Source organism: Nicotiana attenuata, unplaced genomic scaffold, assembly GCF_001879085.1.
Source record: "Nicotiana attenuata strain UT unplaced genomic scaffold, NIATTr2, whole genome shotgun sequence".
NCBI classification, from domain to species: Eukaryota; Viridiplantae; Streptophyta; class Magnoliopsida; order Solanales; family Solanaceae; genus Nicotiana; species Nicotiana attenuata.
In genome coordinates, this window is record NW_017671949.1 from 36,597 (window position 1) to 57,478 (window position 20,882).

Below are 20,882 nucleotides of genomic sequence, written 5' to 3' on the forward strand. Positions count from 1 at the left end.
AGTATTTCAACATTTTCTTGTGTTCTAGTTTAATTCAATTTGCTTTTAAGCTAAGATTATTTTTTTTTATTTTTATTTTTTGTAAGGTGGATAGGACAAGTGAATAAGTTATGTGGTTCTAACGAGAAGTTTTATTTTGTGTCTCATACAACTGACACTAGTTGTATGAGACTCCTTTTTGTCTCACAAAATTGTGGACCCCAATCTTACACTTCTGGATCCACAAAACTGTGAGACAAAAAGTTGCCTCATACAACTAGTGTAAGTTGTATGAGACACAAAATAAAATTTTCCGGTTCTAACTTCTACCACTCAACTTTCTGGCTTCACCAACAATATTTAAGCAATTCTAATTACCCTTAAAAAGATGTCTTTATTAAAAAAAGACATTGGAGGAAGCTTCAAAAAATAGTAAAAGTTATAGGGCAAGAATGGTTTCTTTTCTTTTAAAAAAAAATTTGGAGCTACATTACCATAAGTTTAAATGACTACAAATTGATTCTAACTTCTCCCTAGAGCTAATCACATTCCTTTTATCGTTAATTTATGTATTTATTATTATTATTAATTACGCCTTAGATGGAATTTTTTTAAACAAAGTCGAGTTGATCATCTTGTTTTTCAAGTTACCAACATCAAGTTTGTTATCCCCATTTTTGACGGTTTTAGTTGAAAGTTAAGAGAGAGACTTGGACAACACCATTTTAGTAGGAAAGTGGTTACTCGACGTTGAAAGTGATTCTTATTTTTTGGAGGGTTTTCGTCCGTTTTTTGTATTCATTTTAGGGTTGACTAAATTCGAATTAGCGTTGGAATGTCCCACATTAAAGGGTAAAACGTTCCCTATCAGAAACGACTTTATATTCAGAGTTTGAATCCGAAACCTTTGATTAAAAATTCAAAGCTCGAGCGTTGCCATGAAAATTTACCAATATACCAAAATTATTTACCTTTAACATATTTTTTTTGCCAATATCATTGGTTGTGGACTTCCCATTTTGAAAAGTTCGACGACTTTAATTACTTTTGATTCAGTACACCATTAATTTTTTGGGTTGGAGCTAAGTATGTCATTAAGAAGTTATCTTATTATTGCATTGAATTGGTCAAAATTGGAAAATAAAGTCAATTATGTAGTCCTTGTTGAGAAGTGAAGATAAATACTTTATGACTTTTATCTACCTGATGTATTTGAAATTTGAAATTGACAAATACAGGAACCAGAACAGGAATGTTCCTTTAAGGCACAGTACTAACTTTACTTCAAAGGGAAAATAAATTGGTATTTATTGCATATAACTGAAAACTGAATGGAGGAACTTATGAATAAATTAAGTTCATCACCGAATTAGAGGGATAATATTTTAACCCAACAAGAGGGGGGGGGGGGGGGGGAAGGGAATCAATTGAGTTAAAAGACAAACTAGTATTAGTACCCGTGCGATGCGCGAACACAAATCATATCAAATTGTGATGTAGGTTGTTTGAGTCATGTGCAAATAACCTTAAAATATAAGCCTTTCAGATAAAAATTATATAACATTAGATATTAATTATAAAGCAGGATATGAAATTATTATTCAAATCTCGTAGTAGACAACTTTTTTTTATTTGTAGTAACCTAACCCCTTGATTTTAATACTTGCATTTCGTTTCGGTGTCAATATTAAAAAATACTAAATATGTCATGTTGTGATCTATCTTGTTTGAGCATATTATATCACATTATTTTAACAAAATTCTTACTATCACTTTGTTTTTGACTCAAAGTCAAATATGTCTTATTCATCACATCATTTATGTAAATTCTTTTTTATTTTTGTTATTTTCTTGTAGTTATTGTATTATTTATTATTTAATTATTTAATATTGTTATACTGTCATATAATTTTTATTAGCTTAATAATTAAATTAATATTTTGCTTATTATCCTTTTAATAGTCTTTAATAAATATAAATATTTTATTCTTGAAATTTGGTATATTTATATGCTTGTAGCCTCTTATTCAGAATTTCTAATCATTTTAATTTATCAGTAATATTTTCAAAAATATAGTTCAATTATTTAATTTATTTATTTTTCAATTAATTTAAAGTATANTTTTAAGAGCTTTAAGAAGTGATTCTATATATAAGCACTACAAATGTCGGTTGTCCCGTCACCAATGAGGGACAACGTGCAAGACAAAAGTTCACTTCTTCAAATTTTCAATTTCCCTCCATTTTCAATTCACACTTCTTCTACTTTAAAGCCCAATGGCTTAAAGTCCAACAATCCCCCACATGAATGGGAATGGCTGTATCAAGAAAGATCATAGATGAAAGCTATGTGATTTTTCACGTAAGGATTAATTGCATCTGGATAAGTAGGTTTCCCTTTGAACTTTCCGTAGTGAACATATGTCGGATATACTCGGTCAATCGGTAGATTTGATATCTTTGAACCGTCGAACTTTAGTTATACCTAGACAACCATATGTCATACAACCAACCCTTAACCGTCTTTTGGTTCTCATTGTTGTGTTCGTTTTAGCCATGAACACCGCCTGGTTTAATAAGTGCGTAGAGAATTGGCCTTACAAAATTCTCATTGAAGCGGCTTCCACTTCACACTTACATAGGTGATTCCTAAACGTGTAATCCTTTAGATTGACACTATTTGATAAATACCTCATCAAACTTAGGTAATCATTAAAGAACGTGTAAATTTCTATCCTTGTTTCTGAACATTGTCTTCATCACGAGAATGGACCAAAGATTTTATTTTGACAATGTTGAACCGGTCAATCACAACTTTGTTTGAGCTCCTTGAACCTAGATCTCGGAACATCAAAAATTCTAGGTAGAGTTACCGCCATGTTGACTTGTCCTCGGCCATAGTCCCATTCCCTTAGATGATTTCTCAACTACCTCTCTAGTTAAGCCTTTTGTAAGCGGATCCGCCACATTATCCTTTGATCTTACATAATCAATAGTGATAATTCCACTAGAAAGTAGTTGTCTAACGGTGTTATGTCTTCGTCATATATGACGAGACTTTCCGTTATACATAACGCTCCCTGCCCGTCCTATTGCAGCCTCACTATCGCAATGTATGCAAATAGGAGCCAAAGGTTTTGGCCAGAACGGAATGTCTTCTAAAAAATTCCGAAGCCATTCAGCTTCTTCACCGGCTTTATCCAAAGCTATAAACTCTGATTCCATTGTAGAGCGAGCAATGCACGTTTGTTTGGACGACTTCCAAGATACTGCTCCTCCACCAACAGTAAAAATATATCCACTTGTGGACTTTGTTTCTGTTGAGCCGGTTATCCAATTTGCATCACTATATCCTTCGATAACAGCAGGATATTTATTGTATTGCAAAGCGTAGTCTTGGGTATATTCCAAATATCCCAGAACTCGTTTCATTGCTACCCAGTGATGTTTGTTGGGATTACTTGTGAATCGACTAAGTTTACTTATTGCACAAGCTATATCAGGTGGTGTACAATTCATGATGTACATTAAGCTTCCCAACACACGAGCATACTCCAATTGAGACGTACTTTCACCTTTATTCTTTATGAGATGATGATTTAAGTCAATTGGAGTTCTTGCACTTCTAAATTCCAAGTGTTTGAATTTTTCACGTACCATTTTCACGTAGTGATTGAGACAAAGCTAAACCTTGAGGAGTCCTTTGGATTTTAATTCCTAGAACTACATTGGCAACTCCTAAGTCTTTCATATCAAACTTACTAGCAAGCATGCGTTTAGTAGCTTGAATGTCGGAACGTTCTTAATGTAAGCAAACAATGACAACATTGTTTGGTCAAATTTCGCATGCCATTGCTTGGGTGCTTGTTTTAGTCCATAAAGAGACTTAACAAGTCGACACACCTTCTTTTCTTTTCCCGGAACCACAAACCCTTCAGGTTGGTCCATGTAGATTTCTTCCTCTAAATCACCATTTAAGAAGGTTGTTTTTACATCCATTTGATGGATTTGAAGATCATACAAGGCGGCTAACGCTATTAGCATCCGAATGGATGTAATTCTTGTTACCGGCGAGTATGTGTCAAAATAGTCAAGACCTTCTCGCTGTCTAAATCCTTTGACAACAAGTCTTGCCTTGTATTTGTCAATAGTACCATCGTCTTTCATTTTCTTCTTGAAAATCCATTTAGAACCCAATGTTTTATTACCTGGAGGAAGATCAACCAATTCCCAAGTATGGTTGCTCAATATGGATTCTATTTCACTATTGACAGCTTCTTTCCAATATTGTGCCTCTGAGGAAGACATTGCTTCCTTGAAGGTACGAGGCTCATTTTCTAACAGAAAAGTCAGAAAATCTGGACCGAATGAAGAAGATGTCCTTTGACGTTTACTTCTTCTCGGATTTTCTTCATTAGGCATACCATCTATTATTTCCTCCCGAGGTCGTTTTGACTTTTGGTAGGTCACTTCACTTTCCTTTTTATACGGATAAATAGTTTCAAAGAATTCAGCATTATCTGATTCTATATCGTATTAACGTGAATCTCTGGATTTTCTGATTTATGAACCAGAAACCGATATGCCTTGCTATTGGTTACATATCCAATAAACACACAATCAACCGTTTTTGGACCTATCTTAACCCTTTTAGGTTTAGGAACTTGTACCTTAGCTAAACACCCCCACACTTTGAAGTATTTCAACCTAGGCTTCCTTCCTTTCCACTTCTCATAAGGAATGGATTGTGTTTTACTATGAGGTACACGGTTGATTATTCGGTTAGCTGTAAGTATAGCTTCCCCCCACAAGTTCTGTGGTAAGCCAGAACTTATTAGCAATGCATTCATCATCTCCTTCAACGTTCGATTCTTTCTCTCCGCAATTCCATTAGATTGTGGAGAGTAAGGGGCAGTTGTTTGGTGAATAATGCCATTTTCCAAACATACTTCTTCAAAACCAGATTCATATTCGCCACCCCTATCACTTCTTATCATTTTGATCTTTTTGTTTAGTTGCATTTCAACTTCACTCTTGTATTGCTTGAAAGCATCAATTGCCTCATCTTTACTATTAAGTAAATAAACATAGCAGTATCTCGTGCTATCGTCAATAAAAGTAATAAAATACTTTTTCCCACCGCGAGATGGTGTTGACTTCATGTCGCAAATATCTGTGTGAATTAAGTCTAAAGGACTTGAATTCCTTTCAACGGACTTATAAGGATGCTTAGCATACTTTGATTCCACACATATTTGACATTTAGAATTAATGCAATCAAATTTTGGCAATACTTCTAGATTTATCATCTTTCGCAATGTTTTGAAGTTTACGTGACCTAAACGCGAATGCCATAAAGTGTTTGACTCAAGCAAGTAAGAAGAAGCATTCACTTTATTGATAGGAACTCCTATTACATTTAGCTTAAAAAGGCCCTCATTTAGGTAACCTTTTCCTACATACAAATCGTTCTTACTTAGTACAACACTATTAGAAACAAAAATACATTTGAATCCATTCTTGACAAGAAGTGAGGTAGACACAAGATTCTTGCGAATTTCTGGAACATGGAGGACTTGGTTTAGAGTCACTATTTTTCCCGACGTCATCTTCAACGCAATCTTTCCGTAGATGAAGAAGATTGTCTCGTCGGGAACTGCGGGGGCATAAGAAGAAAATAACTCCTTGTTAGCACAAACATGGCGGGTGGCTCCAGAATCTATCCACCATTCTTTCGGATTTCCTACCAAGTTGCATTCAGACAACATGGCACACAAGTCTTCCATTTCATCTTCAACCATGTTGGCTTGATTCTTTTTCTTCTTATCATTCTTTGGCGCACGACAATCCACTGCCTCATGCCCAGATTTTCCACAGTTGTGGCAATTACCCTTGAACTTCTTCTTACTTGGGTAATTCTTTGGTCCAGAAGCTTTCTTCCTCTTCTTATTTTGTGGTGCCTCCTCAACAATGTTTGCCCCCATTATTGTCGAGTGTCCACGTGACTTCTTTTCAGCATTTTTGTTGTCCTCTTCTATCCTCAAACGAACAATCAAGTCTTCTAGTGTCATTTCCTTCCGTTTGTGTTTAAGATAGTTCTTAAAATCCTTCCACAGCGGAGGTAACTTCTCAATGAAAGCAGCAACTTCAAATGCCTCATTTATGACCATACCTTCAATAACAAATTCATTATTAATAATAAGATAAATCTTATTAATAAAATTATTGATTTGGGTCATACCTTCAGCAAGGAGGTCATGTACAATGACTTGTAGTTCTTGGACTTGAGTTATGACCAACCTAGTGTCAATCATCTTGAAATCCAAGAACCTTGCAGCCACGAACTTCTTAAGTCCGGCATCCTCAGTCTTGTACTTCTTCTCAAGCGCATTCCATAACGCTTTTGAAGTTTCCATGACACTATAGACATTGTACAAGCCATCTTCCAAACAACTCAAAATGTAATTTTTGCACAGGAAATCAGAATGTTTCCATGCTTCAGTTACAACAAGTCGTTCATCATCCGGAGTATTTTCAGCCATGACCGGAGGATCCTCCTTGATGAAACGTTGCAAACTCAACGTAGTAAGATAGAAGAGCATCTTCATTTGCCAGCGTTTGAGTCAATACCGGAAAACTTTTCGGGTTTTTCTGCCGGCGCCATAGCATGAGCAGGAGTAGAACGGCTTGACGAGGCAGCAGCACTCGTAACAGTAGCACCCGTTCCCGCAACACTTCCATTAGTTTGGCTTTCATTCGTCATATTTCTGTAAAGTTGAAAACAATACAGAACTTGGTTAAATCAGTGAAGTTTTGATATCTTCAAACTGAATACCAAACCAAACATACAACACGTAACAATGGTGAAGTTTTTATATACTTCAAACCCGTACGTTTATTATTCCGGCAAAGTTTTTATGTACTTTAAACCGGACAGAAAGAATGATTGGAGTAGAAAGCAACAAGACTTTAGTCTCCAAAACAGTATACAAAATATGAATAACATTTTAATATATGTTTCAACACAGAAACGTTAGTATTAAAATTCCTTAAGCTTGTGAGCGCTACTGTGTTAAAACACAAAATCAGAAAAAACTGTTAGAAAAATAAAAGAAACTGGAAAAACAGAAGAGTTTAAGAAATATTGCGAGTCCACAATTTTCTTTTGTGTCCTTAAGGAATTTTAACCCCCTCACACGTTGCCAAGGTAATGGATTAAATCCTCCCAGGATAAAACGGAATAAACCTTCCTGCAACAGTGGCAATACAAACTGCAGGATACCAACGAACTCAAAGAACGGAGCAAAATCACACTTACGAATTTGAGAGAGAGAGACTGCGAATTAGGATGCAGTATATTCAGAAAGAAAGAAGTTCTGGAGTGTTTTTCGTGTCTAGAAAATGGAGTCTTGCCTCAGAATTTATAGGCAATTATCAGAAGAGGTGTCTGGAAAAGGTGCCTTTTCAGAAGAATACGCTGCCTGCCGTAGTTCTACCGCGGTCGCGGCAGAACCGCGGTCAGAGAGGCTCTCTGAATCAGCCTGTCGCGGTTCTACCGCGGTCGCGGCAGAACCGCGGCCAGAGAAGCCCTCTGAACTTTCAGCAGTGATTTGGCATTTAATTAATTATTAAATAATTAAATAAATTTTGTCCAAAAATAATCTTATCGATCGATCATTTGACAAATCCAAATCCAAATCTAAATCTGAATCCAATCCGAATCTGAATCTGAATCCGAGCCGAGCGAGCAACGACGACGGCGCGAGGATTCATTCTCTTCAACTCCCTCCATTTCCAATTCATACTTCTCTACTTTAAAGCCCAATGGCTTAAAGTCCAATATTTATTTGGGAAATGACCGGAATAATTATATTATCCGCTTTAGTCAAATTTAATTTTGACTTAGCGAGATTGTCATTTATCCCAACTCTACTATTGCATTGAGGTGCATTTTTCTTGAAGGTTTTAATATTAGCATTGGATATGTAACCATGTCTATCTACATACCTGTATTTTGACATTATTGTCTGCCAAAGTTGTGTATGCAATAATGTATTTGCAGCACCATGGATTGGCAGGACAGCTGGAACAGTAGCAGCAGAGACAACACCAAAATTGGTAGCATCATCAAAAATTTTCGCAGTAGTATTACTTGCCATAGTTTCTTAGATTGTAGGGAAATGACACTGAAAAATAACAATAATAATATTGCAATAATATTATTTGTAAGCATACACACGAATTGGCTTGAGTCGTGCTAGGCACTGTCCTAAGTAACTATTTCAGCAATGTGAAATGTTTCCCCAAGATTAAACAAGCCCATCTCTATTTGTTTAGAGGATACAGGAATTAGCAAAATCAGATGTTACAAACCCAGCTATTTAAAAGAGGGAACAAAAAATAAAGTAGACTATAAATGTTTTAAGGAGGAAGAAAAGGAACGAAAGAGGCAAAGTAAAAAAAATGTGTTGATGCATGATGGCTATTTTGAAGGCCTATTTATAGGCTAATTGAGAGGCATAGGGCATGCCAAGTATATGACACTTATTTTGAACTTCCCATGCAAATTGCCACATGGACATTTGTCCATTTTTGGGAAATATCACAACAAAAGCAATTCGAGAGACTCTTAATATTGTCTGCTTGCATATCTTTATATCTATTTCATATAGTAGAATGTTGAAATATATAAGGAAGATAAATAACAGTAATACGTTTTAAATAATGAATTATTCAAGTAGACGTATTCTATTCAAGTAGACGTATTCTATTGGATTGTTTATCATGATCATGATATGATATTTATTAGCATCTGATTTTTTAATTTCTATGCAAATATTTTGGTGTAATATTTAATTACACCTTTATTAATAAACTTTATTCAATTCTTTTTTTTAGTTTATCATAAAATAATATATCCTTATAAAATATGATTTTATCTAATCAATTTAGAACTAAAGATAAATTTTATTTGTATCTGAATCATATTGAAATTAAAAAATCTCGCAATAATCATCTCCTTATAAGTGTTAACTACTTTAAGGATTTTTAAGAAATTTTAATAGAAAAAGGTGTTTATAAGCATTTCTTCTCAAATACTTCAACACATGAAAGTGCTTATCAACACTTATTAGCTACTTTTAATTAGTTAAGTCAAACGAACTCTTAGAAAGTATGTGATAAGTTGTGCGTCTTTTGTTTTGATGATTTGACAAACTTCATGAGAGAACTAGATATGGAACTTGATACAATTAGTTCTCTTGCGTTCAGAGTAACTAATTAGATGTCTGATTCAATTCTCAATGAAATCAGATAAGGGAACAGATGTAGATCAGTTCCCCTGGTCGTCGTACAGTCAACTCTATAGCTGTAAAAGCTGGTGCACTGTGCCGTCTGGCAGGTGCTGCACTGTACCGTCTGGCAGCAGTACAGCAGCACATCTGTAGCTTGCTAAGGCCAAACTAAAGGAAACTTTATTACATCATCCTTGATGACATCACACACATATATTATTAACATGAGGCAAGGGATTTCATCTCTCTAACACTTGCAAATCAAAAGATAATATTCTCTCAAGTGCTAGCCACCACCTCTCTCAAGAACAAAGCTATTGCAACCTCAAGGGCCAGATCCAAAGATTGAAGATATCTTAAGTTCCTAGGTTTGTTGAGTCTTTGTTATTTTTTCTTCATTTGTAATCCTACACTACTTTCAAGAAGTGTCTTTGTAGGATAGATTTAAACCACTGTTTAGTTTAATTTCTTGACTAGAGTTAGTCAAGTTTGTTGCTTTGTAATATAGTTATTGAAAAGGGCTTACAATAGAGTTATTGTATGGGGTGCAGGATTAAGAGTTTAATTCCTAGATTGACTAGAGTTAGTCAAGGTTTGTTGCTTTGTAATAGAGTTATTACAAAGGGCTTACAATAGAGTTATTGTACGGAGTGAGGGATTAAGAGTTTAATTTCTGGATTGCAATTTGTAATCTGAAGTTTGCTCGGTTTAGTGGAGTTGAAATCCTACTAGGGTAGGTCATGGTTTATAATCCCTTGAGCAAGGAGTTTTCCACGTAAATATCGCTTGTTCTTTATTTACTGCCTATTTGCTGTGGGAACAGATAGAGAACCTGGTTCCCTATACTGTTTGGTTTTACAGTCTGTTGCTTACTATAGGAACTGATAGAGAACCTAGTTCTCTATACAGTTTGGTGGACTCCTATTTCTATCAATTGATATCAGAGCAGGTTCTTTCTAAAAGGTTAACACCTAGAAAGGATCTACATAGCTGCTCCACCAAACTTCTAGGAAGGACAATCTACGTACAGACCACCAAGATTCAACGGCCAATATTATGGTTGGTGGAAAACAAGAATGCATGACTTCATCATGGCTGAAGACTTAGAGTTGTAGGATGTAATCTGTGATGGACCTTTTGTTCCCATGAAAACTATTGGTGAGGGAACAGTTACAGTCCCAAAAATAAGAAAAGAGTACAATGATGCTGATAGAAAGGCTATTGAGAAGAATTTTAGGGCAAAGAAAATTCTTGTTTGTGGCATCGGACCAGATGAATACAACCGCATCTCACCTTGTCAGTCTACTAAGGAGATATGGGAAGCTCTTCAAACTGCCCATGAGGGAACTGCTCAGGTTAAGCAGTCCAAAATTGATATGCTTACTACTAAGTATGAGCTTTTCAAGATGAAGGAGGATGAGTCTATTCAAGATATGCACACACGTTTCACCTCCATTATCAATGAGCTTCACTCCCTTGGAGAAGTCATCCCAAGAAACAAGCTGGTACGGAAAATACTCAGTGTTTTACTAGGTTCCTAGGAAAGTAAAGTGAATGTTATCACTGAAGCCAAGGATCTGCAGAAGCTGACCATTGATGAACTCATTGGAAATCTCAAAACTTATGAGATGAAGAGAACGAAGGATCTTGAAAAAAAAGAGCCCAAGAAGGAGAAGAACCTGGTTCTCAAGGCTGCCAACAAAGACTCAAGTAGTGATGAATCTGATATGGAGTATCTCACTCGAAGACTCCAAAAGATGACTCAAAAAAATGGTGGGATTCCAAAAAAAGGAAGTTCTAGCAGGAATTTTAAAGAAAATGATTGTTGTCATAAGTGTGGAAAGTCTGGACACTTCATTAAAGACTGTCCTCTTCATAAGCAGGATCATTACAAAACCAACACTGAAAAGGCGGCTAAGAGGAACCAGGTCCATGACAAAAAGTTCAAAAGAATAGATGTTGCTGACAACATGGTAAAACAAGCGCTGGCTAATTGGGGAGATTCCTCCAGTGAATCTGAAGGTGAAGATGACCAAGGAGATAGATCTATGATGGTTGTTGATAATGGATCTTCAGAATATGAGTCAATCTTTGAACTCATGAACAAATCTGATGAAGATGAGGAAAAGGAGGAAGATGAGGTAAGTTTTCATGATGTTCAAAGAAATTTGAAAGCTTACTCTAAGAAAAAATTGATGTCTTTAGCAAATATGTTGATTGATACCTATCATAACCTCATTAATGAGAAAAATGCTTTAATAAATAAAATTGGTGACATAGAACAAGAGAGGGATGATATGGTAGTTTTCATTGTAGACTTGAAGGAACAAGTGGAAGAAGTAACTAGAGAAAATAACTTGTTGAAAAACCAAACAAAAAAATGGATGGACAACACTAAGGGTAAAGAAGTGGCTAGTGAGGCTCAACTTGAGCTTGAGAGTGAGCTTAAGAAAGTTAAAACAAGTCTTGTTTCGAGCTTGAAAAGAATAGACAACTTCAGAGGATTTGAAAAGGGTTAAAAATGATCTTGATAAGTCACTTAAATGTACCTGGTCCTCTGATGTAATAACATCTACGTACAAGAATAATGGTGGAAACAAGCAAGGAATCAGGTTCCAAAAGGCTAAAACCCCTTATAATCCCCGTAGCATGTATGTAATTGTGGCTGATGATTGGTTGTGTACTCACTGTGGCCAAACAGGTCATTACAAAGACTCTTTAAAACTAAAATTCAATCTTTGCAGAAAAACAAAGCTTTTGTTGAAAAGAGGCCTACTGTTGAGGAACCTGGTTCCCTAAATAGAAAACATGTGCTTCCTGCATGGGCAAAAAGAAGTTTGGTCCGCCTGTTCTATCATTATAAGGGACCCAAGCTGGCTTGGGATCCTAAGTCTAATCAGTGATTGCGTGTGCAGGCTGGAGTGAGAGGTAGCAGTAAAAAAATGGTACATGGATAGAGGATTCTCTAAGGATATGATTGGAAGAATGGATGATTTCCTCTCATTCTAGACTGTACAAGGTGGGAGTGTGTCCTTTGGAAACGACAAGAAGGGCTATATTCTTGGTGTTGGAAAAATTGGCAAAACACTCTCTCGTGCAATTGAAAATGTATGTACCATGTGAGTGGCTTGAAATATAGCTTGTTGAGTATGTCTCAAATCTATAATAAGGGAAAATAAAGTGAAGTTCTTGCCCAAATCTTGCACTGTCGCCAATCTCAAAACTGGTGAAGTGGTGTTGATAGCCAAAAAATTCAAGAACATCTATGTTGCAGACCTTGATTCATTGAATGGTGGTGATCTAACATGCCTAAGTGTCATTGATGATAATGCTGAGTTCTGGCGCAGACGACTGGGGCATATGAGCTTTTATTTGCTGAACAAGTTAGTTATGGAGGACCTGGTTCGTGGGCTGAAGCAGTCAACACTGCCTGTTACTTGATCAAAAAGTACACGATCAGGTCCCTTCTCGAGAAGTCTCTCTATGAACTGATCAATGGGAGAAACCCCAAGCCGACTTACCTAAGAGCCTTTGGATGCAAAATATTTTGTTCTCAACAATGGTGACAATGGGTAACGTAACAAAGAAGATGAAGATGGAGAATTTACAAATGCTCCTGGTGAAACTATAGATATTGCAAATTGAAAGACTAATTTGATGTGTCAAGTCAAGCAGAGCGATGAAGAAGATGCAACGGAATCTCCAAAAGGCACAAAGGAACCTGGCCCCTCTATCACCTCAACTGAAGCTGAATATAGGGTTGCTGATGTTGCATCAGGTACTCCTGATGCAGAACAAAGAAGTGGAAGTCATAATTCTATTGGTGTCAATGATGTTTCAAATATGGAGGAACATGGTCATTCAAATTCTGAAGTTTAAGTACTTCAAGGAGCTGCTGGAAAGATTTGAGATAGAGAATGCTAAGACCATTGATACACCTATTGCCACTACTACTCGTTTAGACATGGACGAACCTGGTTCTCCTGTCAATGAAACTATTATAGGGGTATCATTGGATCTCTTCTGTACTAGACTGTTAGCAAACCTAATATTGTTTTTAGTGTTAGGTTGTGTTCTAGGTTCCAATCAAGCCCAAAAGAATCTCACTTGAAGGCTGCCAAAAGAATTTTGAGGTATCCTCAGGGAACATAGGACCTGGTCTCTTCTATCCTTCAGGAGATAATTTTGACATGGTTGGATATGCTGATCATGTTGGATATCTGGTGGATCGAAAGAGAACATCAAGAATGGCACATTTTCTGGGCTCATGTTTGATCTCTTAGGGTACAAAGAAACAAAACTCTGCAGCTCTTTCTACTATTGAAGCTGAATATGTGGATGTTGCCTCTGTTGTGCTCAAATGCAATAGATCAAGCAACAACTAGAAGATTTGGGTATGTTTACAGATTGTGTGCCATTGTTATATGATAACACAAGTGCTCTAAACATGGCAAAGAACCCAGTACAACACAAGGGGACAAAGCACATTGATGTGCGATATAACTTTGTAAGGGACAATGTTGAAAAAGGGCTTATTTTTATGAAGGTTTGCAAGACGGAGGATCGGGTAGCAGATATCTTCACTAAGAACTGAGTAGAGAACACTTTGAAAGAGATCGTATAGAGTCGGGGTTAATCAAGCTCAACTAAGGACTTGGTCCCTCGATGATTGGCTATGTAAAGAAGGAAAGGTACAATGCTAAAAAGTGTTTTTCTTGTGGCATCTAACTCAATTCTATACCGTTACAGGTATACACACATAGCAGTTTCAGGAGAAAACAAGTATGAGTGACATTGCACTTCTAAAAGTTTTTGCTCAAATTCTCAAAAAACGTCAAGGAACCTGGTTCATGTGACTCAGGTTAGTAGTCTCTTCAATACTTATATGTCTTTTTAAACTGCTGAAGTGTCATGTCATTAATTTATTCCCGCCTTTCTCTTAATTTTTTTAGTCCAAAATGTTAAACCTTTATGAACTAACCCTTTGCCCCAAAAATACTATTTCATTCTCTCACACCCAACCAAAACCGATTCTTTTCTTCAAAACCAAATCAACCTTATCTCAAAAAGAATCCTTCTCTCCAAATATGCCAGAAGTGAATCTAACTCTGTCACCTTCCAAAAGTCCTAACTCCATCTGAATCGAAACCCAAGAAGTCTTTGGTAGATTTTAATGGGACTTTAACTGAAAAGGAACGGGGTAGATATAATATTCTAGAGAGTAAGGCTGAAATTGTTATTGGGTTTATAGAAGCCTTGAAGGATGGAGGAATTGGTGAATGTGCCAGAAAAAGGGGAAACTGAATGAGGAACCCGGTCCCTCAAATCCATCTTAGGATGTTAATTCTGATGATGATCCTTTTCTCTAGAATTCTGTGCTTAAACGAACCTCCAATCCAATAAAAGGATTGAGAAAAGTAGGTTGATTGATGATGAAGTGGTGTGACCTACTGATGTGGTGATTGTGGAAGAGAGAATGAAGTGGAAAAATCTCCATTTGTGAGAAAGAATTCAAAAAAAAAAAAAAAGAGAAAAGAAAGTTGACTGAGAAAGATGCAGTATATGATAAGGGTGAGCAGATTGAGAAGAAGAAGAGGGAGAGATGGACTATTAGGGAAAGAAAGGGTAGTGCGAGTGAGGAACCTGGTTCCTTACAGAAGCAAAAGAAGCAAAAGGTTGAGTTATCGGGTTCGGAGAGGTAGAAGACTCTGAAGTCTCAAAAGTGTTGTTAGGCAGAGTGTTGACTCTGATATTATTGAAAAATGGAGGAACTTCTTGACATTGTTGAGTTCCAAAAATAGAATCACCTCTTTGATCCTCCAAGTCCCAACATTTATGAAGAAGAAGTAAAAACTTCTATGTTGTATCTGATACTCTGATGTTATGTGTGCATGGGACTGAGTTTGTTCTTGATGAAGAGAAGCTTGGGAGATTCTTGGTGATCTGATTGATAGTTTTGCCTGCTCAGATAGGTAGAGAACCAGGTCCCCGTGGACCCTTGGCAGAATAGAATGCTAAGTTGAAGGGAGAGAATGAATGATTGAGGAAACAAGTGGAGGACCTGAGAGAGAAGATGATCATTGATCAAAGGAGAGTGAATGAACGAATGGACAAGCTCATCAAGGCCTTAGCCCCTTACTTTTCTTCTTGCCCAGTGATCCATGTCTTTCACTCCTTCCAAATTCTCTCGAATTCCTATCTTCTTTTGATCCCTATGTTTAATGACATTGGTACTTTAGTTGTTTAAATTGTCATATTCTGTATTGTTGAAACTACTGCGCTTTTGTTATAATTACTCTATAGGACAAGTTGAAAGAACTTCGAGGGCAATCACTCTATTTTGGGCAATGACATTCACTTGTTATTCTTGTTATTGTTTATTCTGTGTTGCCAAGTGGCATGAGTTAATGTTGCTGAACTTCTTTTTGGTTGTGCTTCTTCTGTTATTCTTTTCAATGATGCCAAAAGGGGGAAGTTACATTGGTGTCAATAGGAGGAGGAACATAAACGAATTGACATGTTGTGTTGTGCATGAAAGATAGCTATGCTTCGCAGGGGAAATATTGCTGATAACATGTTAATTATAGGTCTGATCTGCAGGGGAACATGTGAGGAATCTGGTTCACAAGGGGAATATCAATTTTGGGTTTGTCATCGTCAAAAAGGGGAAATTGATAAGTTATGGTATCTTAGGTTTTGATGATTTACCAAACAGTCTCAAGGAACCAGTTGTGATCAGTTCCTTAGGTTTGGTTCTCAAGGAAAATATGGCTGATTCATAGGGGGAACAATGTGGAGATCTGGTTCTCAGGGGGAATATCAATTCTAAGTTTGTCATCATCAAAAAGAGGAAAATTAAAAAGTTATGCGTCTATTATTTTGTTGATTTAACAAATTTCATGAGAGAACCAGATAAGGAACCTGATACAATTAGTTCTCTTGCGTTCAGAGTAACTAGTCAGATGTCTGGATCAATTCTCAATAAAATCAGATAAGGGAACAATAGAGGGAACAGATATGGATCAGTTCCCCCGGTCGTCGTACAGTCAACTCTACAGCTGTAAAAGCTGCTGCACTGTATCGTCTAGCAGCAGTACAACAACACAGTTGTAGCTTGCTAAGGACAAACTAAAGGACACTTTATTACATCACCCTTGATGACATCACACACATATATTATGAACATGAGGCAAGGAATTTCATCTCTTTAACACTTGCAAATCAAAAGATAATATTCTTTCAAGTGCTAGCCACCACCTCTCTCAAGAAAAAAGTTGTTGCAACCTCAAGGACCAGATCCAAAGATTGAAGATATCTTAAGTCCTTAGGTTTGTTGAGTCTTGGTTATTTTGTTCTTCACTCGTAATCCTACACTACTTTTAAGAAGTGTTTGTGTAGGACAGATTTAAACCACTGTTTGGTTTAGTTTCTTGACTAGAGTTAGTCAAGTTTGTTGCTGTGTAATAGAGTTATTGCAAAGGGCTTACAATAGAGTTATTGTAAGGGGTGAGGGATTAAGAGTTTAATTTCTAGATTGCCTAGAGTTAGTAAAGGTTTGTTGCTTTGTAATAAAGTTATTACAAAGGGCTTACAATAGAGTTACTGTAAGGAGTGAGGGATTAAGAGTTTAATTCCTAGATTGCAATAGGTTGTAATCTGAAGTTTGCTCGGTTTAGTGGAGTTGAAATCCTACTAGGGTAGGCCGTGGTTTTTAATCCCTTGAGCAAGGAGTTTTCCACGTAAATATCGCGTGTTCTTTATTTACTGCCTATTTACTGTGGGAACAGATAGATTACCGATTCCCTATACTGTTTGGTTTTACGGTCTATTGCTTACTTTGGGAACTGATAGAGAACCTGGTTCTCTACACAGTTTGGTGGACTCCTAGTTTCTATCGGTAGCAAAAACTTTTATAATTTAGAATATGAACCCCAAACGAAGTAATTTACTTGTAAAGCTATATATTTTTCAAAAGAAAAACATTTAACTTTTTGCTGATGCTATTCAAAATTACTCAATTATGTCATCCGGTACACATTTAACTCATCATAACGTTGCCATGAGAAAATCATCTCGTATTTGCCTAGCCTTTAATAGAGTCCCCAACACAAAATGGATGAACGTGTCCATGTTCTTCGAGAAGAAAAATACAAATTTACTGTCCAACTTTTCATTTCAATATAAAATTATCGTCAGATTGGTGCTTTATTAGGAGTCAAGGATAAAAATGAGATTTATTTCTTAACAGCGAGACTTATACTAGACCGAAAGTCTTAACTCAAGATAAAATTGCTTAATTAGTTGTGATAAGAGAGGTTGCTCCGATGGTAAGCACGTCTCACCTACAATCTCAAGATTGTGGGTTTATAACAACAACAACAACCCAGTGAGATCCCACAAGTGGGGTCTGGGGAGGGTAGTGTGTACGCAGACCTTACCCCTATTCCGGAGGAGTAGAGAAGCTGTTTCCGGTAGACACTCGGCTCAAGAAAGAAAGAGACAATGTATCAGTAGCAACAAATGAATCCTAACATATAACACCAGCAACGCAATAACCAGAAAATAGAGAGCAAAGAATTAACACTAAACATCAACAAAGGCACAATACTACATACGCAAGGGAATAATATGTACATACAGGGCCGCTAAACCTACTTAAGCCTAATGTTTCGACCCTAAAGAAGTATTAAGAACACAACCGGAGCCCCTAGCAGCCTACAGCAAGACACTATCACACTAGCCTCCTGTCTCCTAACCTACAACCCTAGTGCTCGACTCCACAACTTCCTATCAAGGGCATGTCCTCGGAAATCTGTATCTGCACCATGTGCTGCCTGATCACCTCTCCCCAATATTTCTTAGGCCGCCCTCTACCTCTCCTCATACCCGTCAAGGCCAGCCGTTCACACCTCCTCACCGGTGCATCCAGGCTTCTCCTCCTCACGTGCCCGAACCATCTAAGCCTAGCTTCCCGCATCTTGTCTTCCATGGGAGCCACGCCCACCTTCCCCCGAATATCGTCATTCCTAATCTTATCTAGCATAGTGTGTCCGCACATCCATCTCAACATCCTCATCTCTGCAACTTTCATCTTCTGGATATGGGAATTCTTCACTGGCCAACACTCTGCACCATACAACATGGCCGGCCTAACCACCATTCTATAGAACTTTCCTTTAAGTTCCGGAGGCACCTTCCTGTCACACAGAATAGCAGACGCTAGCCTCCATTTCATCCACCCCACTCCTATACGGTGCGTGACATCCTCGTCAATATCTCTATCCCCCTGAATAATCGACCCCGGGTACTTGAAGCTCCCTTTCTTGGGAATGACTTGCGAGTCAAGCCTCACGTCCACGTCCGCTTCACCGGCATGCTTCTGAACTTGAACTCCACGTATTCAGTCTTAGTCCTGCTCAGCTTGAAACCTTTAGACTCAAGGGTCTGTCTCCAAACCTCCAATCTCTCGTTAAAATCGCTTTGCGTCTCATCAATCAGTACTATATCATCAACGAATAACATACACCATAGCACCTCCCCTTAGATATGGTGTGTCAGTGCGTCCGTCGTCAGGGCAAATAAGAACGGGCTGATCACAGATCCTTGGTGTAGTCCCATAACAACCGGAAAATGCTCCGAGTCGCCCCCCACTGTCCTAACCCGAGTCTTAGCTCCATCATACATATTCTTAATCACCCTAATATACGCCACCGGAACACCTTTCACCTCCAGACATCTCCAAAGAACTTCCCTAGGTACCTTATCATAGGCTTTCTCTAGGTCAATAAACACCATGTGCAAATCCCTCCTCCTATCCCTGTACAGTTCCACCAACCTCCGAATAAGATGGATCGCTTCTGTAGTGGAATGACCAGGCATGAACCCAAACTGATTCTCGGATATCGACACCAGCCTCCTCACCCTCGCTTCCACTACCCTTTCCCACACTTTCATGGTATGACTCAATAGCTTGATGCCCCTATAGTTGTTACAAAATTGGATATCGCATTTGTTCTTGTATAGCGGAATCATCGTACTCCACCTCCATTCCTCTGGCATCTTCTTCGTCTTGAAAATAACATTAAACAGCCCAGTTAGCCACTCCAATCCTGCTCTACCCACAGACTTCCAAAATTCTACTGGGATTTCATCTGGCCCTGTCGCTCTGCCCCTGCTCATCTTACGCATAGCCCCGAAAACTTCCTCGACTCTAATGCGTCTACAGTAGCTAAAATCTCGGTGACACTCGGAGTGCTCCAATTCCCCTAGCACAATGTCTCTCTCCCCTTCATCATTCAGCAGCTTATGGAAGTACGTTTGCCACCTCCGCTTAATTTGCGCGTCCTCTATTAATACTCGGCCTTCCTCGTCCTTGATGCACCTCACTTGGTCTAGATCCCGAGTCGTCTTCTCCCTCTCCTTGGCCAGCCGGAACAACTTCTTGTCTCCGCTTTTTTCCCCCAATTCTTCGTATATGCGACCAAATGCTACACTCTTCGCTTCTGTGACCACTAACTTCGCCACCTTCTTAGCTTCCTTATAACTTACTCTGTTCCTCTTCCTCTCTTCCTCGTCCGTACTCTCCACTAACCGTCGATACGCCGCTTTCTTTTCCTCCACCTTGCGCTGGACCTCGGCGTTCCACCACTAGTCACCCTTGTGCCCGCCCGAGTAACCCTTCGAGACCCCTAGTACCTCTTGTACCGCCTTCCTAATACTGTTCGCCGTCATCGTCCACATAACGCTAGCTTCCCCACCACTTCTCAGGCCCCCATAGCCAATAGCCCCCTCTCCAGCTCTTGAGCTTTCTCCTTCGTCAAGGCACCCCACCTAATCCTCGGGCTACTCCGAACCACCCTCCTCTTCCTCCTCATCGGAATGCTGACGTCCACCACCAACAGCCGATGTTGGGTTGCGAGTGACTCACTCGGGATAACCTTGCAATCCTTGCACAACCCTCTATCAAACTTCCTTAGAAGCAGATAATCAATCTGAGTCTTAGCCACCGTACTCTGAAAAGTAACCAAATGTTCCTCTCTTTTCGGGAACATAGAGTTCGCTATCACCAACTCAAAAGCCTTGGCGAAATCCAATAGAGAAGTTCCACCTCCGTTCCTAACCCCAAAGCCACAACCACCATGCACCTCGCCATAACTACTGGCAGACGCTCCGATATGCCCGTTGAAATCCCCTCCTATAAATAACTTCTCCGTGGGCGGGATACCACGCACCACTTCATCCAAACCCTCCCAAAAACACCTCTTAACCTCTTCATCCAAACCCGCTTGGGGCGCGTATGCGCTAATGACATTTAGAGTGAGCCCTCCGACCACTAACTTAATAAACATTAATCTATCACTCACCCGCCTAACGTCAACCACCGACTCCCTAAGATCCCTGTCCACCAGAATACCCACTCCGTTCTTACCTTTCGAGCGTCCAGAGTACCACAGTTTAAACCCATCTACATTCCTCGCCTTCGATCCTACCCACTTAGTCTCCTGGACACATGCTATATTGACATTCCTCTTCTGGAGAATCTTCGCCAACTCGATAGACTTATTGTGGGTTTGAGTCACCACAAGAGCAATTAGCTCCAAACAAAGAGGG

The 20,882-nt window shown here is 38.4% G+C and overlaps 2 protein-coding genes across 2 annotated transcripts; both read right to left on the minus strand.

Moving 5' to 3' along the window:
* Positions 1-17,712: 17,712 nt before the first annotated feature.
* LOC109210997 lies at positions 17,713-20,003 on the minus strand. Its single transcript, XM_019374484.1, has 4 exons — positions 19,968-20,003; positions 19,315-19,898; positions 19,032-19,209; positions 17,713-17,799 (listed from the first exon to the last, which is right to left on the minus strand). Exons 1-4 carry the CDS (start codon positions 20,001-20,003, stop codon positions 17,713-17,715), a joined length of 885 nt encoding a protein of 294 aa, XP_019230029.1.
* A 32-nt stretch (positions 20,004-20,035) lies between these two features.
* Positions 20,036-20,620, minus strand: LOC109210998 (craniofacial development protein 2-like). The gene has a single exon (XM_019374485.1). The coding sequence runs from the start codon at positions 20,618-20,620 to the stop codon at positions 20,036-20,038; it is 585 nt and encodes a 194-aa protein (XP_019230030.1).
* Between the last annotated feature and the right edge of the window lie 262 nt (positions 20,621-20,882).

Excerpts from the sequence above, each read along its gene's own strand:
- LOC109210997 (XM_019374484.1), bottom strand. The coding sequence starts at position 20,003 with ATGACGGCGAACAGTATTAGGAAGGCGGTACAAGAG. Across the intron at positions 19,899-19,967 it reads TTAGGAAGGCGGTACAAGAG|CGCAAGGTGGAGGAAAAGAA; the intron begins GTACTAGGGGTC and ends GCCGAGGTCCAG. Across the intron at positions 19,210-19,314 it reads AAGATGCCAGAGGAATGGAG|GGTAGTGGAAGCGAGGGTGA; the intron begins GTGGAGTACGAT and ends AGTGTGGGAAAG.
- LOC109210998 (XM_019374485.1), bottom strand. The coding sequence starts at position 20,620 with ATGTTTATTAAGTTAGTGGTCGGAGGGCTCACTCTAAATGTCATTAGC.